The sequence below is a fragment of the Oncorhynchus masou genome, chromosome 9, assembly GCF_036934945.1.
Source record: "Oncorhynchus masou masou isolate Uvic2021 chromosome 9, UVic_Omas_1.1, whole genome shotgun sequence".
NCBI lineage: Eukaryota > Metazoa > Chordata > Actinopteri > Salmoniformes > Salmonidae > Oncorhynchus > Oncorhynchus masou.
In genome coordinates, this window is record NC_088220.1 from 56,663,111 (window position 1) to 56,686,323 (window position 23,213).

Sequence of the window (23,213 nt, forward strand, 5' to 3'; positions counted from 1 at the left end):
TTGTTTTTACCTTGCCACCATGGCCTTTTTTTGCCTTTACCTCCCTTATCTAACTTCATTTGCTCACATTGTATATAGCCTTATTTTTCTACTGTATTATTGACTATGTTTGTTTTACTCCATGTGTGTTGTTGTATGTGTCAAACTGCTTTGCATTATCTTGGCCAGGTCGCAATTTTAAATGAGAACCTGTTCTCAACTTGCCTTTAAATAAAGGTGAAATAAATAAATAAATAAAATGACAAGCATACCCATAACATGATGCAGCCACCACCATGCTTCTACACCTGCATTGCTTGCTGTTTGGGGATTTTAGGCTGGGTTTCTGTACAGCACTTTGAGATATCAGCTGATGTACGAAGGGCTATATAAATAAATTAGGTTCGATTTTGATTTGATGCTTGAAAATATGAAGAGTGGTACCCAGTGATGTATTGTGTTTATTTGCCCTATGAATCATGCTTTATCTTCAGGACATAAAGTTGGTTTTTTTGCCACATTTTTTTTTTTTTGCAGTTTGAATTTTAGTGCCTTATTGCAAACACAATGCATGTTGTTGGAATATTGTTATTCTGTACAGGCTTCCGCTTTTCACTATGTCAATTAGGTTAGTATTGTGGAGTAACTACAATGTTGTTGATCCATCCTCAGTTTTCTCCTATCACAGCCATTAAACTCTGTAACTGTTTTAAAGACACCATTGACCTCATGGTGAAATCCTTCCTCTCCAGCAACTGAGTTAGGAAGGAAACCTGTTTCTTTGTTGTGGCTGGGTGTATTTATATACTATCCAAAGTGTAATTAATAACTTCACCATACTCAAAGGGTTAAGCACATATGTAGCACTTATTTAGGCTTGCCATAACATTTTTTTCTCTCGCAATTTAATCAATTTTAAATTCAAGCTGAAACACAACAAAACGTGGAAAAAGTCAAGGGGTGTGAATACTTTCTGAAGGCACTGTCATGTTGTCAAATTTTTATTCTAGATGACACATAAAAAATATGGTGGCGGGAATGGGCTTCCATAGTTTTACGTGGCTCAGTGCAGCCGGCAGCTACTGTGGCAATTTCAGAATGTAACAGGCTGTAAAGATCCAATAAAACAAGTCTCAAATATAAGGAAAATGTCTATACATTTCAGCACTTTCAAAAACATTGCTCTGCTATGACCATATATAGTGTAGTGTGTTGAGCTCATCAAGAAAACTCTATTTACACTGCCCTGCTCGGAGGAGGGCAACTTCTGGGCTAATGACGTACGAGACATCCGAGAACCTCTTGAGAACCTCTCCAAAATGTCCCTTTGCTATCCTCAATGTGAAATGTCTTTCTTTCTCTATCGCCTTACCCCAGAGTGTCGTGAGGGATCATATGGGCCAAACTGCAAGGCCAGATGTAAGTGCAACAATGGCGGCCGCTGTGACACCAAGACAGGGACCTGTGAGTGCCCACCTGGCTTCCTAGGAGCTGACTGCAGCATTGGTAAGTCTGCAGCCCACCTGGTTTCCTAGGAGCTGACTGCAGCATTGGTAAGTCTGCAGCCCACCGGGCTTCCTAGGAGCTGACTGCAGCATTGGTAAGTCTGCAGCCCACCGGGCTTCCTAGGAGCTGACTGCAGCATTGGTAAGTCTGCAGCCCACCTGGCTTCCTAGGAGCTGACTGCAGCATTGGTAAGTCTGCAGCCCACCTGGCTTCCTAGGAGCTGACTGCAGCATTGGTAAGTCTGCAGCCCACCTGGCTTCCTAGGAGCTGACTGCAGCATTGGTAAGTCTGCAGCCCACCTGGCTTCCTAGGAGCTGACTGCAGCATTGGTAAGTCTGCAGCCCACCTGGCTTCCTAGGAGCTGACTGCAGCATTGGTAAGTCTGCAGCATATCTGTCATGGGTGAAAATGAACCGTCTTTGACAAGTCATCTTCTGACTATGAATCAGAATCTTCTATATAGAATAAAGATATACACAGTGTTCGGCTAGGAATCGGTCTGAAGACTGTTGGGATTAGATGGGATTAGACAGATGAACGCCAAGGCTCCGTCACACCGCTTCTACTTGCTGAGTCATTCCTAATCAGTGATTACTTTAAGGAAGGAGGAGGAAGAAAAGAAGCTGCACTTTTAAATCATTTGAATGGTGCCTTCATGTTTTTCTTCGTACTGCCAGGTTGTCCAGCGGGGCGCTCTGGGCAGGACTGTGCCCATCTGTGTTCCTGTGGGGAGGGAGGGCAGTGCCACCCTGTGACTGGGAGGTGTATCTGTGCCCCAGGTAATATCGGGCAGTCCTGCCAGCAAGGTAATAATGCCTTTTACCTCACAACTAACCTTGTGTCTCTGGGCCATTGAGTATGTGAAGAGCAGTTTTGGGGTCCCAGTCCGGCACTGTTTGTCATGCACCAGTAAATGTTTGTAGCAGACTATGAACTCATCAAGAACACAGAGTCTGATTGGCAACTGGGAATCCACCACAGGAGGTTGGTGGTACCTTCACTGGGGAGGACGGGCTCGTGGTAATGGCTGGAGCGGAATGAGTGGAATGGTATCAAAAACATCAAACACCAGGAAACCATGCCATTCCATTGACTCTGTTCCAGCCATTATTATGAGCCTTCCTCCCCTCAGCATCCTACTGTGGAATCCACCCAACCAACCAACCAACCAACCAACCAACCAAATTAGCTTTCAATGTGTATTTAGTTAACAAATCCTCCATATGAATGATCAGAGGCTCGTATTCTTCTGGAGAACAGAAGCAGGGTTATTGAGTTTCCCTAACCTCTCCTTTTATCAGTAGTTCCACTGGGGTGCAAACGGGAGTTTCCATCCATTCCAGATGATGGTGTTCGTAAGCGTTCTGCTCTCCTAGTGAGCACCATACGTCTGTGGACGTGCCACTGCTTATGGTCCTGTGTTGAATGTTTACAGAGACCTATAAGTAGCTCGTTTTCCATGTTCCGTGTCGATGGCGTTGGCGAGGAAACTAAATAAATAAACAGGAGAATCAAAGTGATTCGCTTATTGTTTTCCCAATCTAAATTACCCAGAGAAACATGATTATTCTTTTATATCACTGCCAAATGAGACCACTTTGCCATCTCACTAATTAACTGCTGCTTAAATAAACTTGTGTGTGTGTGTTTGTCGGTGTGTAGTGTGTGTGTTTAACTGTGTGGTGGGCTCACTGCTGGCTGGGTAGCTAAAGAACAGAACTACACGTAATGCTGGCCTTGGTAGTGCTGTGATGATGATGATTACTATCGAACGCCTTGCTGTTCCTCCAGCTTGTCCTAGGGGGCGCTATGGCCTGCAGTGCAGGAACACGTGTGTGTGTCGGAACGGAGCGCTGTGTGAGGCCAGGGACGGGACTTGCAGGTGTGGGCTGGGCTGGACGGGACCACGCTGTGAGACAGGTAACCTCAGGATGACATCAACACAACATCAGGATAACGTTAGTATAACCTCAGGCAGGGCAAAGGGTCAGCTGAGTTTAATTGTGTTTCAGTACTACTTTAGTTTACCTGTCTGTTCTTGAAGTTGCTTAGTGTTTTTTACTCTGTTTGTTATAACATTGAAACAATGTTAGATGACCCAACAGCCATGACAAAACAATGAAGACTTGTGTTATTTTGAATAGTAGCTACCAGCAGTCACTGTGTGCACAGTAACTTCCCATATCCCTGGCTTACAGTGTGTCTCTATGTTTATATCAGGTAATTCCACTGTTATGTGTGCAGTATCAGTTACAGGTCACAGGATGCTGCTGACGGGAGGACGGCTCATAATAATGTCTGGAATGGAGTGAATGGAATGGCATCAAACACATGGAAATCACAAACCATTCCATTGATTCCATCCAGCCATTACTCTGAGCCCATCCTCCCCAATTAAGGTGCCACCAGCCGCCTGTGGTAAAAGTACAGACAGATGGAATGTTGGTTGTGCGTGTCGTGTTTTTGTTACTGTATGTCTCTACCATATGTCTGTGTTTCCAGTGTGTGTCCAGGGGAAGTACGGACCAGACTGTGCACTGGACTGTCCCTGCCAGAACAACGGGACATGTGACCGCTTCACTGGCTGTTGCAGCTGCACTGCCGGACACTACGGACACTCCTGTGAACACCGTATGTTGTTGTTTTTTAAATTATGGTTAGGGAAAGGAGTTTTTCCTCACCATGTGCCCTGTCCAGGAAAAACTCCAGGCCCTATATTTCTAATGAAGGAGGAGGTGGGTTGTGTTCATGTGGGCACACAATGTTTAACATTTCCAACACAAAAGGAAAATGAGCATCTCTTATTGTTAGTCCCTTCTTGTTTCAATCTGTTTTCTAACATTTGGTGCCAAATTAACATGATTGTGATGATTGGTTGCACTCTTGTATGAGAAACTAACAACAAAACTTTTTCCTGTGTTGTCACCCTGTCCCCAGGGTGTCCCTCTGGATTCTTCGGACAGAACTGTGCCCGTTCGTGTGACTGCCGGGCGGGACAGACATGCGATCATGTGACGGGCCGTGTGTGTGTCCGCCTGGCTACCGTGGCTCCCTGTGTCAGAGACGTGAGTACTGGATGAAAGAGGGGAAGATCACACAATCTGATTCACACTCTGGTCTCATATAGAGACAGGAGGGTCAGCACTTCAGTTCTCTTTAATAACAGGAAAGCCATACGTGTGGGTATTACAAACATACTGTACATATGCATTTGTGATGGCATTGTTTTGTAGTGGGTGTGTGTGCGTGCATGTCTATGAAAACGATAGAGAGAGAGTACATACAGTATGAATACGAGCATGTGTTGGCACTTCTCTGTGAGCAGGCAGATAGGCAGGCAGACGTGGTTATTGGATGAGATACAGGTGTTTCCAGGCAGCCACAGCGGAGACAGACTATTTAATGCATTCCTGTTGCATCTCTGTTGCCTCCTCCCTCCTGCCTCCTCCCTCCTGCCTGCTCTGGGCTTCTCAGCTCAGTGTGAGGGCCTACATCCCCACTTCAGCCCCAGCAGGAGAGCACTGAGCACTGCAGAGCAGCTGCAAGACAGCCAGATAGTTTACCCTCTATAATGAAGTAATAAAGACAGACCTGTGTGCGCGTGAGTGTGTGTGTGTGTGTGTGTGTGTGTGTGTGTGTGTGTGTGTGTGTGTGTGTGTGTGTGTGTGTGTGTGTGTGTGTGTGTGTGTGTGTGTGTGTGTGTGTGTGTGTGTGTGTGTGTGGGGGGGGGTGAGACACATAGTACACACACGTGTGTGTGTGTGTGTGTCTCACTGTGTCTGTTTGTCCCAGGGTGCGAGGCTGGCAGGTTTGGGGAGGGCTGTAAGCAGTCATGTGACTGTGTTGGGAGGGCCCCCTGTCATCCAGCCATGGGACAGTGTCTCTGCCCCCCAGGGAAGACTGGACAGAGATGTGAAAAAGGTACGACCTCCTCTACACTGCAACAGCGCTCTATCTCTTGCAGTACTGGATCTTAGGTATGCCTTTAAAACTGAGAGCCTTCACCGGCTGCTACATATTGATTTGTACTGTTTTGTGCATGTTAAATGTACAACCAAACGGAAAAAACTGTAGACCACCTTTACTCCACACACAGAGACGCATACAAAGCTCTCCCTCACCCTCCATTTGGCAAATCTGACCATAAATCTATCTTCCAGATTCCTGCTTACAAGCAAAAATTAAGGCAGGAAGCACCAGTGACTCGGTCTATAAAAAAGTGGTCAGATGAAGCAGATGCTAAACTGTCCAGATTACAAGCAACATCCGCACTGAGCTAAAGGGTAGAGCTGCCGCTTTTAAGGAGTGGGACTCTAACCCGGAAGCTTATAAGAAATCTTGCTATGCCCTCCGACGAACCATCAAACAGTCAAGCGTCAACACAGGACTAAGATCAAATCGTACTACACCGGCTCCGACGCTCGTCGGATGTGGCAGGGCCTGCAAACTATCTCTATTGCACTCCACACTGCCCTTTCACACCTGGATAAAAGGAACACCTATGTGAGAATGCTATTCATTGACAACAGCTCAGCGTTCAACACCATAGTGCCCTCAAAGCTCATCACTAAACTAAGGACCCTGGGACTAAATACCTCACTCTGCATCTGGAACCTGAACTTCCTGACGGGCCACTCCCAGGTGGTAAGGATAGGTAACAACACATCCGCCACGCTGATCTTCAACACGGGGGCCCCTCAGGGGTGCGTGCTTAGTCCCCTCCTGTACTCCCTGTTTCTCATGACTGCATGGCCAGGCACGACTCCAACACCATCATTAAGTTTGCCGATGACATAACGGTAGTAGGCCTGATCACCGACAACGATGAGACAACCTATAGGGAGGAAGTCAGAGACATCAACCTCTCCCTCAATGTGAGCAAGACAAAGGAGCTGATCTTGGAGTACAGGAAAAGGAGGGCTGAACAGGCCGCCAATAACATGTACAGGGCTGAAGTGGAGCGGGTCGAGAGTTTCAAGTTCCTTGGTTTCTACATCACCAACAAACTAACATGATCCAAGCACACCAAGACAGACGTGAAGAGGACACGACAAAACCTATTCCCCCTCTGGAGACTGAAAAGATTTGGCATGGGTCCTCAGATCCTCAAAAAGTTCTACAGCTGCACCATCGAGAGCATCCTGACTGGTTGCATCACCGCCTGGTATGGAAACTGCATGGCCTCCGACCGCAAGGCACTGCAGATGGTAGTGCGTACGGCCCAGTACATCACTGGGGACAAGCTTCCTACCATCCAGGACCTCTGTACCAGGTGGTATCAGAGGAAGGCCCTAAAAATGGTCAAAGACCCCAGCCACCCAAGTTATAGACTGTTCTCTCTGCTACCGCACAGCAATCGGTACCGGAGCTCCAAGTCTAGGTCCAAGAGGTTTCTAAACAGCTTCTACCCCTAAGCCACAAAATATCTAATCAAATGGCTACTCAGACTACTTGCATTGCCCCCCCCCCTTCTACCCTGCTGCTACTCTCTGTTATTATCTATGCTTAGTCACTTTAATAACATGTACATATTACCTCAATTACCTCGACTAACCGATGCCCCTGCACATTGACTCTGTACCGATACCCCATGTATATGTATATAGCTATGTATATAGCCTCACTATTGTTATTTTACTGCTCTTTCATTATTTCTTACTTTTTTATGTATTTTCTTAAACTGCATTGTTGGTTAAGGGCTTATAAGTAAGCATTTCACTGTAAGGTCTACACCTGTTGTATTCGGCACATGTGTATTCGGCACATTGATTTGATTATATGCCTATACCTAAAAGAAAAATGACTAGTCATTTACTGTATTTAAATCTGCCATTTTATTTTTTGTGTGCTGTCTCCCTCCATCTTTTCCTCGTTGTGTCGGCCTTTCTTCTGCCTCTCTTTCCACTCTTTTCTATCATTCTTTCTCTCTCTACGTCTCGCCTGTCTGTCCGTCAGACTGTGGAAGAGATCGTTTTGGTCCGGACTGCTCCCTGCAGTGCCAGTGTTCCCATCAGGCCCAGTGTGACGCTCGTAATGGCCGCTGCCTGTGTCCTGTTATCTGGCTGGGCCCCACATGTACAGAAGGTACTGTATACACGCACAAACACACATGCATGCAAACACAAACGCATGCGTACACAACACACACACACAGCCACACACACACGCAAACACAAATGCAAACACACATACAAACATACAGACACACACCTCAAACACACATCACCCTGATGAGTGAATGATACCTACCGCCCATCACAGCAGACACCAAGGACCAGAGCTGTAAAGCTGAACCAGGTTTTCATGAAATAGTGCGTTGGTAAGTGTGTTAGCCTCAGGCCTTCAGCTCTGTGTGTCTACCTGTCTCCCTCAATAGCCGCTCCGGCCTCTGACAGTTATTTTAATCCACACCCAGAGGGGTGTCTGGCTTGAAGCTGTCTCGGTTTCCCCCACAAGCCCAGTTTACGGGAGACCGTCCAGATCGACCAGAAAACACCCTAGCTCACCAGCAACTCCCCGAACGCCAAAGAACATTTGCTTTTGATTTCTAGAAGGTGCCAAATGTATTTTTGTCTGCCTCTTCTCTCTTTTCAGGACGACTAGAGACTGCAGAGGTCCCAGCGTTGGGCTTCTCTCCCTCCCTGAAGAAGCCGTCTGGTCTTTCCCACTCGTAGCGCACTGGAGGCCCCACATCCCAAACTAGATGTCCCAAATACCCCCGCAAGACGTCTCAAACACTGAACACTCAGCAAGGTTCCCCAAATATGCAATCAGGGATCCTAGGGAGTCAAGGGAAGGCTGTGTACTGTTGGACAGATGGACAGAGGTATACAGCCAGAAGGTGATTCAGGTCTGGACCAGACACACAAGGCAATGTATTCTTATGTCTACACCTGTATTCTGCACATTTGGTTGAGAAATGTGTGGTGGCCTTTTGTGAGCCTGCAGAAAGGTGCAGAATGCCGGTTTAGTTAGAGAGAGAGAGCAGGCTACACAAGCACCTGGAACATTGATGTGCTGCTGGTGGTGGACATTGGAAATGTCACCTGAGCTCTATTGTGCTCCCTGCCTGATTGTCTCAGGACTGGACCCCTGCCCCAAGTCAACTGTTCTAGCATCTGTTCTGTCATTAACCACAGGTCAAACACTTCCTGTACATTCACAACGTCTCTGTCCTCACCCCAATGCGGCTTTGGGCAGCCAAGTACAGTGGTGGGCACTACGGTGCTGGAGGGGCACAGTGTGTGCAGACCATCACTATCACACATGATTAATAAAGACCACGGTTAGGTGATTAGTGGAATTGGATGTGTTAGAGCTGGGCTGGAACAAAAGCCTGCAGCCTCATATTGCTTACCTGTGGCCTAGCCTCAGAGTCATTGGTCAGACTGACATGGGAGCAACAGCCATCACTCGCAAAGTGTCCACTGGTACTGTCTCTCCTTTTGACGGCACTCTGTCATACTATCATATCATATACAGTGAGACTATTTTGTGTTGTATTTTACTGGTTTCTTTTGACAGTGTGTGCCTGATTGCTTGTCATAAAGTGTTAATATATTTAGAAATTGCTTTTAGGTGTTCGTTCGATTTGATAGGATCACTTACCGCACTGTCAGATCAGGAAAGTCACATATCAATGCATTACTGCTGGTACTGTCTGTTACTGTACGTGTTGCAGTTCAATGGCACTATGACCTATAGACGTCTTAGCCAAGTAATATATCAGTATATTTTCATGTAGACGGGTTTTTAGAATATTGCAAAGCATTTGAACTGTACATCAGGATACTGCCATTCATACCACTCGTAACATGTACTGTACTATGTCCCTGATGGCAGGCTTTATGTAAATGGTGCTATTTGGATACATCTTGAATTTCTATCAAATTCTCTTTCTACAACATGTGGTACATCTGTCTGTTATTTCTGTCCCTAATATCGCATCACCACATTTAGGAGAGAGGCCATTTTATTTGGGAGCAGTGTAGCATGGTATTGGGTCCTCTGCCTGGGAGCTTAGAGAAAGGCATGTCAGTGGGGTGTGGGGGTGGTATGAATGGGGGAGAGTAGCGGTGGTCTGAGACGGCCTGTCACAGAGCAGTGATGGAGGATTGGCGACCAGGGAGCACAGGCTCTCCACAGATCAGCCAGGGAGGTCAAGAGGTGAGCAATGAGCCAGACCGTTACCTAGTACGAAACCTGTCAGAAAGTGTGTGGGGGGGGGGTTGTGGGGGCACCTAAGCATAGCAGAGGTGGAGAGGAGGAGGGGGTGGCTGGGACGTCCGTCTGTCCCCCAGGCATTTCTCAAGTGCAGTGGAGCGTCTCCAGCATCCACCGCCGGGCAGGTGTCTGGACCAGGCGTGAACCAGGCAGCCCACATCGGCCGCCTCCGTCCCCGGGTGAGTGATGTGCAAGCTGGGCCGCGAGCGCAAGACCGAACCCCTGGCTGATGGATGGGGGGCTACTCGGCCTGGACCCGTGTTGTGACAAGCAACAGATGTTCTCCAATAATGTTTATCAGCCGGGCCTTCATCTTCAGATGACACACACCTGTTTCCAGTCAAACAGCCCCACAGAGGCCATCCATCCTCCCAGACCTGGGTGGCCACAGAGGGCTCTATTCCCAGCCCTTATCCACCTCCCCATCTTTAATACCCAACCCTTTCCATCACACAGCTCCCTCCTCATCTCTAATCCACCTCTCATCCCCCAGTCCCCCCTGAGCAACCCTCCATCCCCAGCCCTAATCCCGTATTTCATCCATCCTCCTCAACCCTAATCCTATATTTTATCCACCTCTTCCTTCCCATCACTAAAGGGCTCCTTGCACATCATTGATCTACCTATCACCCCCGCCCCCACCTCTACAGGCCTCCATCCCCTCCCCATCTCTCACCCCTGCCCCCACCTCCACAGGCCTCCACCCCCTCCCCACCTCTCACCCCCACCTCTACAGGCCTCCATTCTCTCCCCACCTCTCATCCCCCAACCCACTGTACTACTACCCCTTCACTTCAGAACTACTGTAATCTCTCTGGGCTAGACAGAGGCTGTGCTGAGCTGTGCCAGGCCTGAACACAACACAGCACTGTGGTCATGGTGGGAGCATGCAGAGTTTTCAGGGCCAAGTGAGGGTGATCAGAGCAGGAGGGGGTTGGGAGGAGGGTAGGCAGGAAACCGGCAATGAAATAGCCCGTTGCAAGGTAAGATCACATCTGGGTAATTTTTCGCTGTAATTAAGCGTACACTCCACTCTCTCGGCAAAGAGCGATTTCTATCACTTCGTTGTCTTACGTCGTGAAGATTAGTAGCCTACTTCTCTCTCTCCCTCTGTGTTCAGTCAGATCTCACGAGGGCAAGTCATTTGAACTGGAACGGACAAAGCAAGCGGCTCCGATAAAACCCCAGGGGGAAATCATTTCAACGCGTCGTCCTGCGCCATTTGTTTGGTTGTTGCGTAGGAAAATAAATGTGAAATGCCAAGCCTGCTAAAAGATGAGTATCTAGGAACTCTCCCACACTCTGACTGTTAACACCAAGCAAGGGATGCAAAGGCTTCCTTTTGTTTATTCATCTGTTCTAGTCTGACAATGTGTGTAGTTTACTTGAATTATTATCACAATCAACCCACAATATCTACTCCAACAACTGAATGTTCTCACTGTTGAATCAAGACGGCCCTGTGATGAAAATAAATCCTCATAAGTGTGAAAGTCTAGGGCACAATTCCGACTTAGAGATCGTGCCTTTCTTACGCACTTCTCAGTAGTTGTCTTCTTCTTCGGTGGGGTTTATCGGTGGTTGGCATCCAATTGCCGCCACGTACAGTACCGGAGATTGGGCCAGAGACAGGGGGAAACTAAATGCTACCTGCCCTCTTAAAAAAAATATTTGAGACTTTATCTAATGAATTTCTACACAATATATTCTTTAAACTAATTTCCTGTATCCCCTTCTCCCTCATACTCTCCCACGATGATCCTCAACACTGGGGCCCCTCAGGGGTGCATGCTTAGTCCCCTCCTATGCTCCCTGTTCACCCACGACTGCATGGCCAAGAACGACTCCAACACCATCATTAAGTTTGCTGACGAAACAACAGTGGTAGGCGTGATCACCGACAATGATGAGACAGCCTATAGGGAGGAAGTCAGAGACAACAACCTCTCCCTCAATGTGAGCAAGACAAAGGAGCTGATCGTGGACTATAGGAAAAGGAGGGTGGTACAGGCCCCCATTAACATCTATGGGGCTGAATTGGACCAGGTCGAGAGTTTCAAGTTCCTTGGTTTCCACATCACCAACGAACTATCATGGTCCAAACACACAAAGACAGTTGTGAAGAGGGCACAACAACACCTTTTCCCCCTCTGGAGACTGAAAAGATTTGGCATGGGTCCCCAGCTCCTCAAAACGTTCTACAGTTGCACCATCGAGAGCATCCTGACCAGTTGCATCACCATCTGGTATGGCAACTGCTTGACATCCGAACATAAGTGCGTATGGCCCAGTACATCACTGGGGCCAAACTTCCTGACACCAAGGACCTATATACTAGGTAGTGTCAGAGGAAGGCCCTAAAAATTGTCAAAGACTCCAGTCACCCAAGTCATAGACTGTTCTCTCTGCTACCACACGGCAAGCAGTACCCGAGCGCCAAGTCTAAGACCAAAAGGCTTGTTTTTACACTGCTGCTACTCGCTGTTTATTATCTATGCATAGTCACTATACAAATTCCCTCGACTAACCTGTACTCCCACACATTGATTCGGTACCGGTACCCCCTGTATATAGCCTCTTGAACTGCATTGTTGGTTAAGGGCTTGTCAGTAAGCATTTCTCGATAAGGTTGTATTCGGCACATGTGAATACTTGTGTACTTGAAATAAATGCCTGCCCTTAGTGTCTCTATTCCACTGCTCCTGCCATCTCTGCACCAACACTGTCCATATCAGGTTTTTTGCCTCTGCCTTGCTCATTGAGACTATAACGTCAACATCCCCACTACTAAGTGCTTCTCAGTAGTTGGTATTCAGACTTTACAGGTACATGACAGGCTTTGCAGGCATGGTTCCCTTGCACTCTGAACAATTGTAATTCAACTGCTGAAAACCCTCCCAATTGCTGGCCAGCAGATCTTCTCGTGGAGTTTTCATTCAATAGGATTTGCAGTACATTTATCTTAAACTGTCACTTAAATACGGTGTACCATTCATTTGTATTTTGCCGACAGACTAGAATACATTGAGAGAAGTGTTCAGAAAGTAGGGATCAATGAAAGAATGCATCTTCGCCTCCGTTTCAGCACCAACTGGTAGATGGAATAATACTCTGATCTTTCTAGTCTCGAATCATAGAGCCTCAAATGCTCTCAGAAGTGTTTGTGATTTATCTGGTTTAGTAGATGTATGGAGAGAACTAAATCCTATTGTCAGAGACTATACTTTCTACTCTAGACCCCACAATTCATATTCTAGATTGGACCATTTTTTTATGCCCTCTACTTACATGTATGTAGTCCAGTCATGTGCTATTGGTTCTATAGTAATTTCTGACCATGCCCCCAGTGTATATAGATATTGAAATTGGCAAAACAATCCCCATAACCAGATATTGTAGACTTAATACGTCTCTGCTTAACAATTCTGCTCTGTGATAAAATAGTAATAACCACATTGCTGATTCAACAATCAACTCTCTCCTGTCTTTTTATTTTAGCAGGCAAGTTAGTTAAGAACAAATTCTTATTTTCAATGACAGTGTAGGAACAGTGGGTTAACTGCCTGTTCAGGAGCAGAATGACAGATTTGTACCTTGTCAGCTCAGGGGTTTGAACTTGCAACCTTCTGGTTGCAACCATAAGGGGTCATATCATTTCCCAAGCCTCTCTGATCAAGACGCTCAGGATGGAAAATAGTGAAAGGTTGTGGGCTGAAGTAAGGCCTTTAGAACTTCTTCATAAACAACCACCAACTCAGGAGAACTGGAATTCACTAGCTTGTGCTGAGGCCAAACTCAATTTAGATCATACAAAACATGCATAAAAAAAACGGTTGTTTGTTACCAAGCAATATTATGAGTTCGGTAACCGTCCTGGCCGTCTATTTGCACACCAATTAAAAAAGATAGGATTGAAAGATGTATTAAGTCTATAAGGATGGCAGGTGGCTCCACTTCTTATGATCCATTGCTTATCAATAATACGTTTTGCGACTTCTATAAATCTCTTTATACTTCAGAATGTACAATATCCAACGACGAAATTCCAAAATATCTGAATAAGATCTTCTTGCCCATTATATCAGATGATATTGCCACTCAACTCTATCGAAGGCCTTTTTGGCATCAAGATAGACCATGAGTGCAGGGTCTTTAATTCTACCAAGGTGGTTTATGATATCTGCTCAGATCAAGCACATGATTCGTTGGCGCCTAGACCGATGCCACTCACTTTGGGTTGAGATGGAATCAGTAGCATGTCATTCAATTATTAGCTTTGAAAAAAATCCAGGCCTTATCTGACATTTTTACAGCACATAATACACTCTTAGCATGGAAAGATAAGGAGTATTGGACTTCTGGACTGGAAAAAGAAGGGTATTGCTGAATTTACGCCTTTATTTACTCAGGACACTTTTAAATCGTTCCAACAGATAAAAACTGAGTTTGACGTACCCAACAAAGATTTTTAAAGTACCTACAATTTAGACACTTCATAGAGGGTCAGAAGGATAGTCGATAAACTACGTTTCCAAATTACTGAAGTTGAAAAACTATTTACGAATCCTCCTGTTTGAATCCTACGGAGGTTTAATCCACAACATACATTATAATTTACTGAACAGAAGTGCCTCATCTTATGATGCGATGAGACATGTTTGGGAGAGAGACAATGGACTTGCACTCGGTGAGGAAAAATGGTCTTCCATCTGTGAAAGGGTCTACCCCAAATGCACCTCCATAAGCAAACAATAAGCATTCCATTTTTTTCATAGAACCTACTTTACACCTGTCTGCCTTCACAGAACGTAAACAGGATACTGGCACCTTCATGCACATTTCTTTTGGTACTGTAGCAGAATCCAGTCTTATTGGAATGCTTTTCATTTACATATCCAAAAGATCTTGGGTAGACAATTATCTTTTTCACAGAATGTATATTTGCTCTACTTTGTTCGTAAATGTTGTGTTTGACCCTGACACTGAATGTTTGTTCAATACCCTTGTTTACTTACATGCATATTGTTATTTTTGCCCACACCTGAAGTACCATCTGCGAGAATGTGGCTTTCTCAAGCTTCTGCTATTCTAACCCTACTTTTTAGAAAATCTGGTCTCCATTGAAGTCCTTTTAGAAAACCTCCTATAAATGACACGTTATAATTGTGATGTTTTTATATATTTTCTGACTGCCTTTTTTGTATAGTGTTTTTCTGTATTCTAACTCCTACTTAGTCTGTGTCATACACTTTGTTTGGTTTCTATGTAACCTCTGTGAAATGACATTCTAACATTCTAATAAAAAGATAATTACAACAACAAAATACTCTCATGTAGATTATTTAGGCACATTTTAGGGTTAGGAAAGTATGTATCATTAAATCATTAAAAAACAGGTTTGGAGAGCCATGATGCACAAAATATATTGATGAATAAAAAATACAGTGGTTTGATTCATTCTGAAACTTGTCATATTCAAGTTCCATCCATGAAATATTGGAAGGTGGAAAAAAAGTGCACAATAGAGGTTGAACAATAGTCCTATAAATCTACCCTCATTCTGACTAATCATGGAACTGTACGAGCCATACGCCAGGCTCCAGGTTTAACCTGCTACGTGTGGTCTGTTCCATAATGATTCTAATAGGCTACATGTCCTAAAGTACTGTACAGCGTTAGCCTAATATGATCCAGTAATGCTAGTGACCCTCAGGAACAACTGCACAGACGTGACAGAGGAAAGAAAGGTCAATGGAATGGAATGATGTGAGATGTAAGCTACAAATTGAAGAAAATGAACACTAAAGTGACAGTTAAAAATGTATGTGGGTATTACTGATTGTGGCTAATATTGAACATGAAACAAATTGTAAAAGGAGAAAAGCCTGACATAGGCTATAATTAAAGCAACTCTGCAGGTTCAGCTCTACAGAAGCCCATATCTTGCGTGCCCAAATTTCACCCACGCAAATTATGGGCACACTATTACAATTCGGAATAACGGCACATCTATTTATAGCCCATTTCACTGTGGAAAAGGGGCCCAATACATGTGGCTGGTTTCACATTGGATCTCCAGGGATCATAAGGAAAAATGATCTAAAACAATCACTATGTGTATTTACAATCCCCTTCTCCAAACGGATTACTCCTTTACCAAGCTCTTATCACTAGCTCTTATCGCTAGCTCTTATCCATATATAAATGATAATGCATGGAGAATGCTGTGTATTTCTATTGGAAAAAGAAGGTAGATGCCTTTTCCTGTAGACACCTCCGCCACACCTTCATTTCGTACATCACCGTGATGAATAGTGGGTGAATAGCATGCAGTTCTCATGCTCAAGGTCAAGGTCAGAATAAGTATAGAGAGAGAAGTGCATAAAAAGAGAATAGCTTTCCCTTTATGTGTGCTTAACTCTGGTGGGAATTGGGGCCCTAGTGAATTGATCTTATCTAGAAACACAGTTTGGTGCACTTGTTCTATGTCCACCACTGGATGGCGCTGAGCATGGTGCAAAAAAACAAGAATTTATACGAAAAATCTTGACTCTCCCTACCTGACCTGGAGACAACTGTGTGTGTGTGTGTGTGTGTGTGTGTGTGTGTGTGTGTGTGTGTGTGTGTGTGTGTGTGTGTGTGTGTGTGTGTGTGTGTGTGTGTGTGTGTGTGTGTGTGTGTGTGTGGGGGGGGGATATCTGAATGCATTTATCTTGAATCATCGTCTCTGTCCCAGATGACACCTTAATTCCTATATTATGCACTTTTGAGCAGGGCTCTAGTCAAAGGTAGTGTGCTTTGTAGGGAAAAGGGTGCAATTTGGGAGTGCTTAAACTGGTAGTCCTAGTCTTTTTTCCGGTATTCAACAACAAACTCAAAGTGGTTCCGCTAACACGACTGCCCTGATTAAGACTGTCATATTAAAACCATGTGCATGGCAGTTCCCTTGGCCTGTTCTCCTGGCCTGTTCTCTTGGTCTGTTCCCCTGGCCTGTTCCCTTGGCCTGTTTCCCTGGCCTGTTCCCTTGGCCTGTTCACCTTGCCTGTTCCCTTGGCCTGTTCCCCTAGCCTGTTCCCTTGGTCTGTTCCCCTAGCCTGTTCCCTTGCCCTGTTCCCCTAGCCTGTTCCCTTGGCCTGTTCCACTAGCCTGTTCCCTTGGCCTGTTCCCCTGGCCCATTTCCTTTGCCTGTTCCCCTAGCCCGTTCCCTTTGCCTTTTCCCCTTGGCCTGTTCCCCTAGCCTGTTCCCCTAGCCTGTTCCCCTAGCCTGTTCCCCTGGCCTGTTCTCCTGGCCTGTTCCCCTAGCCCGTTCCCGTTGCCCGTTCCCCTAGCCTGTTCCCTTGGCCTGTTGGCCTAGCCTGTTCCCTTGGCCTGTTCCCCTGGCCCGTTCCCTTTGCCTGTTCCCCTTGGCCTGTTCCCCTAGCCTGTTCCCCTAGTCCGTTCCCTTTGCCTGTTCCCCTTGGCCTGTTCCCCTAGCCTGTTCCCCTAGCCCGTTCCCTTGGCCTGTTCTCCTAGCCTGTTCCCTTGGCCCGTTCCCCTAGCCCGTTCCCTTTGCCTGTTCCCCTGGCCTGTTCCCTTGGTCTGTTCCCCTGGCCTGTTCCCTTGGCCTGTTCCCTTGGCCTGTTCCCCTAGCCTGTTCCCTTGGCCCGTTCCCTTTGCCTGTTCCCCTTTGCCTGTTCCCCTAGCCCGTTCCCTTTGCCTGTTCCTCTTTGCCTGTTCCCCTTGGCCTGTTCCCCTAGCCCTTTCCCTTTGCCTGTTCCCCTTGGCCTATTCCCCTAGCCTGTTCCCCTAGCCTGTTCCCTTGGCTTGTTCCCCTAGCCTGTTCCCTTGGCCTGTTCCCCTAGCCCGTTCCCTTTGCCCGTTCCCCTAGCCCGTTCCCTTTGCCTGTTCCCCTGGCCTGTTCTCCTGGCCTGTTCCCTTGGCTTGTTCCCCTAGCCTGTTCCCTTGGCCTGTTCCCCTAGCCCGTTCCCTTTGCCTGTTCCCCTAGCCTGTTCCCTTGGCCTGTCCCCTAGCCTGTTCCCTTTGCTTGTTCCCCTAGCCCGTTCCCTTTGCCTGTTCCCCTGGCCTGTTCCCCTGGCCTGTTCCCTTGGCCTGTTTCCCTAGCCTGTTCCCTTGGCCTGTTCCCCTAGCTGATTCCTCTAGCTGGCCTGTGCTGATCCCCCATCAATAACAATAATGACCCATAGCCCCTGGGGAGAAAAACAAATGAAACCACCAGGGGTGTTAAGGAGCTCGGCAGCTCTCTGTTCCCAGGGAGAAAAGGAGCTGCCTGGGTAGGCTGTCCTGTCTGTAGCCTGACCAGGCTGGATGGCTGGCTTATCCCTTCACTACACAAGTACCCAGGGATGTAGGGAAACTCTGGGGGTGTTGCCACTATTGAACAACAAGACAAAAACTCAGTGTGATGATTTGTTGGAGTTCCCCCCCTTTTTGGCTGTCGCTTGGTGCCAACTGTAAGCAAGCACATTCCTTTCCATTCCTCCACGCCCCTTGTACTGTACACACCCATGCCTTCCTCTTCAACGATGTTTCCCCTGGCATTTGAGTCAGCAGGGGTGCCAAGTTAATCAGTATGAGAGCCAGCTGCCTCTCTCTCTCTCTCTGGGGTGTGATGTATGTTCCAGTGAACGGGCGACAGTGTGCCACACAAGGGCCCACTGGGCGGGTGGCCGTGGCAGCAGAGAGAGGAGGGAGGGGGGGCCATAATGAGTCCTGATGGATTCTGAGCCTCTGCCAGCTTCCCCATTAGCTGAGTGGCTCCCAGCCCTACTGAGGAGAGGACCACCACAGCCCACTACTACGCCCACGCACACACACACACTTGACACGCACACACACACCCCACGGGGGCACCACACACCCCGCCTCTTTGACACACACCTCAATTAAATAAACCAGATCACATTAACTAATCCACACTGCTGTACTGTGTTACCCCTGCCTGGGTAAATGCATGCATGCATGCACGCACACCCAAATTGCACCCTTTTCCCTACAAAGCACACTACCTTTGACTAGAGCCCTGCTCAAAAGTGCATAATATATGAATTAAGGTGCCATCTGGGACAGAGGCGATGATTCAGAAGAAATACATTCAGATATCCCCTACACACACACACACACACACACACACACACACACACACACACACACACACACACACACACACACACACACACACACACACACACACACACACACACACACACACACACACACACACACACACACACACACACACACACACACACACACACACCCACACACAGAGGTCTTTATGTGGAGCTGTGGGTTAATGGTGGTAATAACGGGTCTCAGTGTGTGGATTAAGTGTGAGCCGAGGCATGGGCGACACTGGCATGTGCTAATCCACCATGATCAAATTAGCAATGCTGAGGAGCCCAACAGGGTACACTGCCAAGCCATGACCCATGCCTCCTTCACCCCCCACCCACACACACTCAATCACATTCATACACACACTACCCTAGTTTCAATTCATAATTTGGAGTTATTTCAAGAGGGAAGGTCCCCTCTTTGGTCTATGGATTTGACTATGGTGAAGTAATAGCCTGGCTAGTATTCTTTACAATGACAGGTATCTTAGTTTAGCCTTTGAGCATGATGTTGAAAACACAAAGAGATTCTCCTTAAGATTTGCATACCTTTTAGCTAGTAGTTCTGAAAGTTGCACTCAAGAGACAAAACAGGTCCCCGGAAATGTTGTACTGCGTCATATCTGTGCAGATATGTGCAGCACGTCATTGCTCTCATCTCTGTCTCTCTCTCTTTCTCTCTCTCTCTCTGCTCTGTGTGCATCTTGCTAGCTGTCAATCAAATGACAAGGGGCTGAAGCTCATTGGCTGTAACTCGAATTGCTAGGGGGCTGGTTCACGGGTGGGAAATGTAGGGAAAATGGCGCTGCACAGGGATTCTGTGGCTATTTGAGGTAAAACAGTCATTCTGCTCATAGATTATGCATATATGAACTACACATTGACACATCCAGTTGCCAAAGTTCCAGAGCATGTCTTTAAGTTGTTACTATAATAATCTCCAGCAGAGGGCGTAGTGCAGGTTGTGTTATGACCCTGTGGTGGGGCAGGTCAGTAATGGTCCATACATACATACTGTCCCCACTGGTCCATTCAGCCTATAGCCTCCTATACTCCAGGCTATTATCACCTCCACTCCATTACGACCCTGCACCGTTCGCACAGGCTGACCTCATCAATGCTGGATGACCCACACTGACCTCATCAACACTGCCTGACCCGCCGTGACCTCATCAAAGCTGGACACCCCGCGGAGCTGCTCGGAGGAGAACTGACGTAACGGCGGGGCTGATCGACGAGGCCCGCTTAAAAAAACATCCCATCCATTAGGCTTATTGAGAGCCACTGTACGTGCGTTGGAGAGTCTGGGCTTGGGATAGCCACTGTCAGTCCCCCAAACACCCCACTCTAACCCCCCACTCATGACTGGACAATGGAAGTGAGTGGGGCTTCTCAGCCACAATGTCCGCCCACATATGCGAGCCGTGACAGAGGGGGTGTGGGAGGGATGAGGAGGGGCAAGAGGGGTTCTGACAGGGACGCCTGCAGGATGGGAAGTCTTATTGAGCGTTTGAGCGATGAGCCAGGTCATCACATCTCCCCGCCTCATCCATCATGGCCCACAACATGGCCCCAAATAAAGAGGACACATTCCTGCCTCCGCTTCCACTACACTACCACATTCAGCTCCTCCGTCCCTCTCTCCCTCAGCCTCTCTTTCTCTCTCTTTCTTTCTCTCCCTCTGTGTCTGGCTCAATCTCTCTTTCTTTCTCTCCCTCTGTGTCTGGCTCAATCTCTCTTTCCCTCTGTCTCTCTCGCTCTCTGTGCCAGGATCTGGGAAGAAAGGGGGGACCAGAGTTCAGTCTCGCACTTGGAGGCCCTGAGAGAGCCAGGAGAAAGGGCCAGGTGTCTCTCTGACTCCCAGTTCTTATTTTAACACACTGTCTGGACATGAGGGAGGGAGGGAAGTGGAAGGGGGCAGGGAGAGAGAGAGTCAGAGAGAGGAAGAGAAAGCGGGAGACAGAGAGAAAGAGAGAGAAAAAGCAAGAGCACACACTTAATCCACATTGTAGTCCTTTATTTTTTAGTTGCTCCTCCCACAGTATTGAATTGAAATGCATTACAGTTACATTGTAGAAAGCATTAAAACAAAGTACCTCAACTTGCTGATTACTTTTTAAAATGGATTATAAACAAAAACAAAAACATCAATGACAAAAAAACAAACAAAAAAACAAACAAACAATCTGGTCCCTCAAAATGGGAGGATAAATGAATATAATCTGTTATTTATTATAGGTTTGGCACAAGGGATTAACATGGACTGAACGTCACACAAGCTTGCAGACAACCGTAGAAAACTGTCAGATACAGATCTATGGAGACCAATCATGCGACTATGAAGAACTTATACCTGGCATCTTTTTATCTGTTCATGTCTTTATAATGTTTGTTTTTTTCCATTTACAATTGGATCAATAAATTGTCGTACAAAAAAAACAAAGTAATATCTATTCATCATCAACCAGTTTCATTAGAAGAATAAAGAGTGAATGGTATGTTTAATACTATCTGGCACTCAAACGTCATCTACAAACCCCATTGAGTTCTGGAGTAGGCCCCAGTGAGGAATCTCCCCTTCACTATGGGTAAGAGCAGTGCTATTCAGTAAACAAACTACAGTTTGCCAAGAAATAAATACAATTCTCAACATACAACAGCAATAACATCAACAACAACAATAAAAATGTAGAAAAAAACCCAACAAAAAAACATGATTGTCTAAAAAATGAAAGACACGAGGATGGGGGTAGCTAACGACTAGCATTTAGGCTAATTAGTGGTATCGTTGGCCGACTACGATGAGTTTGGGGTTTCAAGAAAGGGGAAGAGATGCCTTTTTACAGTTTAATAACGATCAACTTCAGCACTTGCTACTTTTTCAGAGTAAAAAAAAAAGATTGTGGTTTCTTCTTTTCTTCCGCTAAAACGACAAACTACTTAGATCCTTTCACAGAGAGCGCAGCAGGGTGGGACCGAGTGCAGCTTCAGAGCCGCAGTTTGCAGACACTCGTGTACAGTTCTGTGATTGTGCAGACACACGTAGCTATGCAAACTCCTTCTTAGGTGGTAAAACCAGTCCGATTTTTCTCCGTTTTCAATGTTTCTTTTTCTTTTGTTCTTCATTGATCGACAATCTTGTCGTAATGCGTTTGTAGCACCATCTTTCTCGGAGAGGTGTGGTTCATTTTGGACCCGAGTCTTTACTCAGCACCACCCTTCCAAGTATCCTAGCATTTATATAAGTACATGTTGATGGAAAAGACCTGTTTATATTCAGGGGTTAAGGGGAATCATTCTCGTAACATATTTCACTGATACTCCAATCCAGCTGAGATGGTCTGAAGGCCAGGTCTCCGTCTAGGTTGGGCAATAATGTGGGGTGAGTTAGCTGTATTGTGGCATGGTAGGTCTAGGTAGGATTATGTGATTCTAGATGGAGCTAGGGGTGGTTAGGTGAGGCCTGGTAAGAATAGGTTGGGCTATGTGGGGCTAGGTAGGGTCTGTACTCTGTACACATATCAAACCGTGGTTGGACCGCGGTCCCGAATGGGTTCTCCAAATACAAACAACATCACACAGAGGATAAATGTTCTCAGCTGAGTGGACACATGACATTGAGTGGACACGTGACACAGTTCCACTGAGTGGACACATGACATGCTCTAGCAATGTAACATCTAACAAAACCATCTCCATCATCCCTCCTACCAGCCGCTGCTGCTGTGCAAAACATAGAAACTCACCAGAATAAATACAGCTATTATTATTTATCATTTTTATTTTCACCATAATCAATAATCACTATCATCATCATTGTCGTCGATAACAAACATAATGACTCAATTTAAGGTCACAGGAGGGATGTTTTGTTGGATCTCTTGGAGTGCTGGGCTGGGCGGTTCTCTGTGGACGGTGACCCTGCTCGTGTGTAAGGCATTCTGCTCAGCAGTCAGATGGGCCGTGGTTCTGCTCGGCAGTCTGTGACGGGCCAAGGGCCAGGGGCCCCGCTGACGGCCCCCAAGGGCTCCCAGTGCGATAGGTTGGGGTCGGGGGGGGTTAGAGGTCAGAGATCGGGGTATCATACATGGCTGAGGGACTGGATGGCACTGGACTCAGCAGCGGCCCGCGCCAGGCTGTGCCACATGGTGGCTGGTGTGTGGTTGGTTGGGTGGAGCGCGTCCTTGTCAGCCAGAGACAGCATCATGGCGTACGCCTGGGGAGAGGGAGAGGGAGAAGGACAGGTTAACTCCAATACACACCTAAAGTCACACCCCCCCCACACACACACACACGTGCATTTACATTTTAGTCATTTAGCAGATGCTCGTATTCAGAGCGAATAAGTGCATACATTTTCAGACTTTTTTGTACATTATCATGTTATCATTA

At 46.6% G+C, this 23,213-nt stretch overlaps 1 protein-coding gene and 1 pseudogene across 19 annotated transcripts in view; one reads left to right on the plus strand and one right to left on the minus strand.

The window, feature by feature from the left end:
- LOC135546293 (multiple epidermal growth factor-like domains protein 6) overlaps positions 1-9,578 on the plus strand; it is a 111,201-nt pseudogene extending 101,623 nt beyond the window's left edge.
- An 11,243-nt stretch (positions 9,579-20,821) lies between these two features.
- The window catches only part of LOC135546294 (histone-lysine N-methyltransferase MECOM-like), a 212,750-nt gene continuing 210,358 nt past the window's right edge, over positions 20,822-23,213 (minus strand). For all 19 annotated transcript variants that reach the window (XM_064974624.1, XM_064974622.1, XM_064974626.1 and 16 more), the window contains one exon: positions 20,822-23,037. In XM_064974624.1, the coding sequence (XP_064830696.1) occupies positions 22,903-23,037 (135 nt within the window). In that variant the 3' untranslated portion in view covers positions 20,822-22,902. The remainder of the gene's footprint in view (positions 23,038-23,213) is intronic.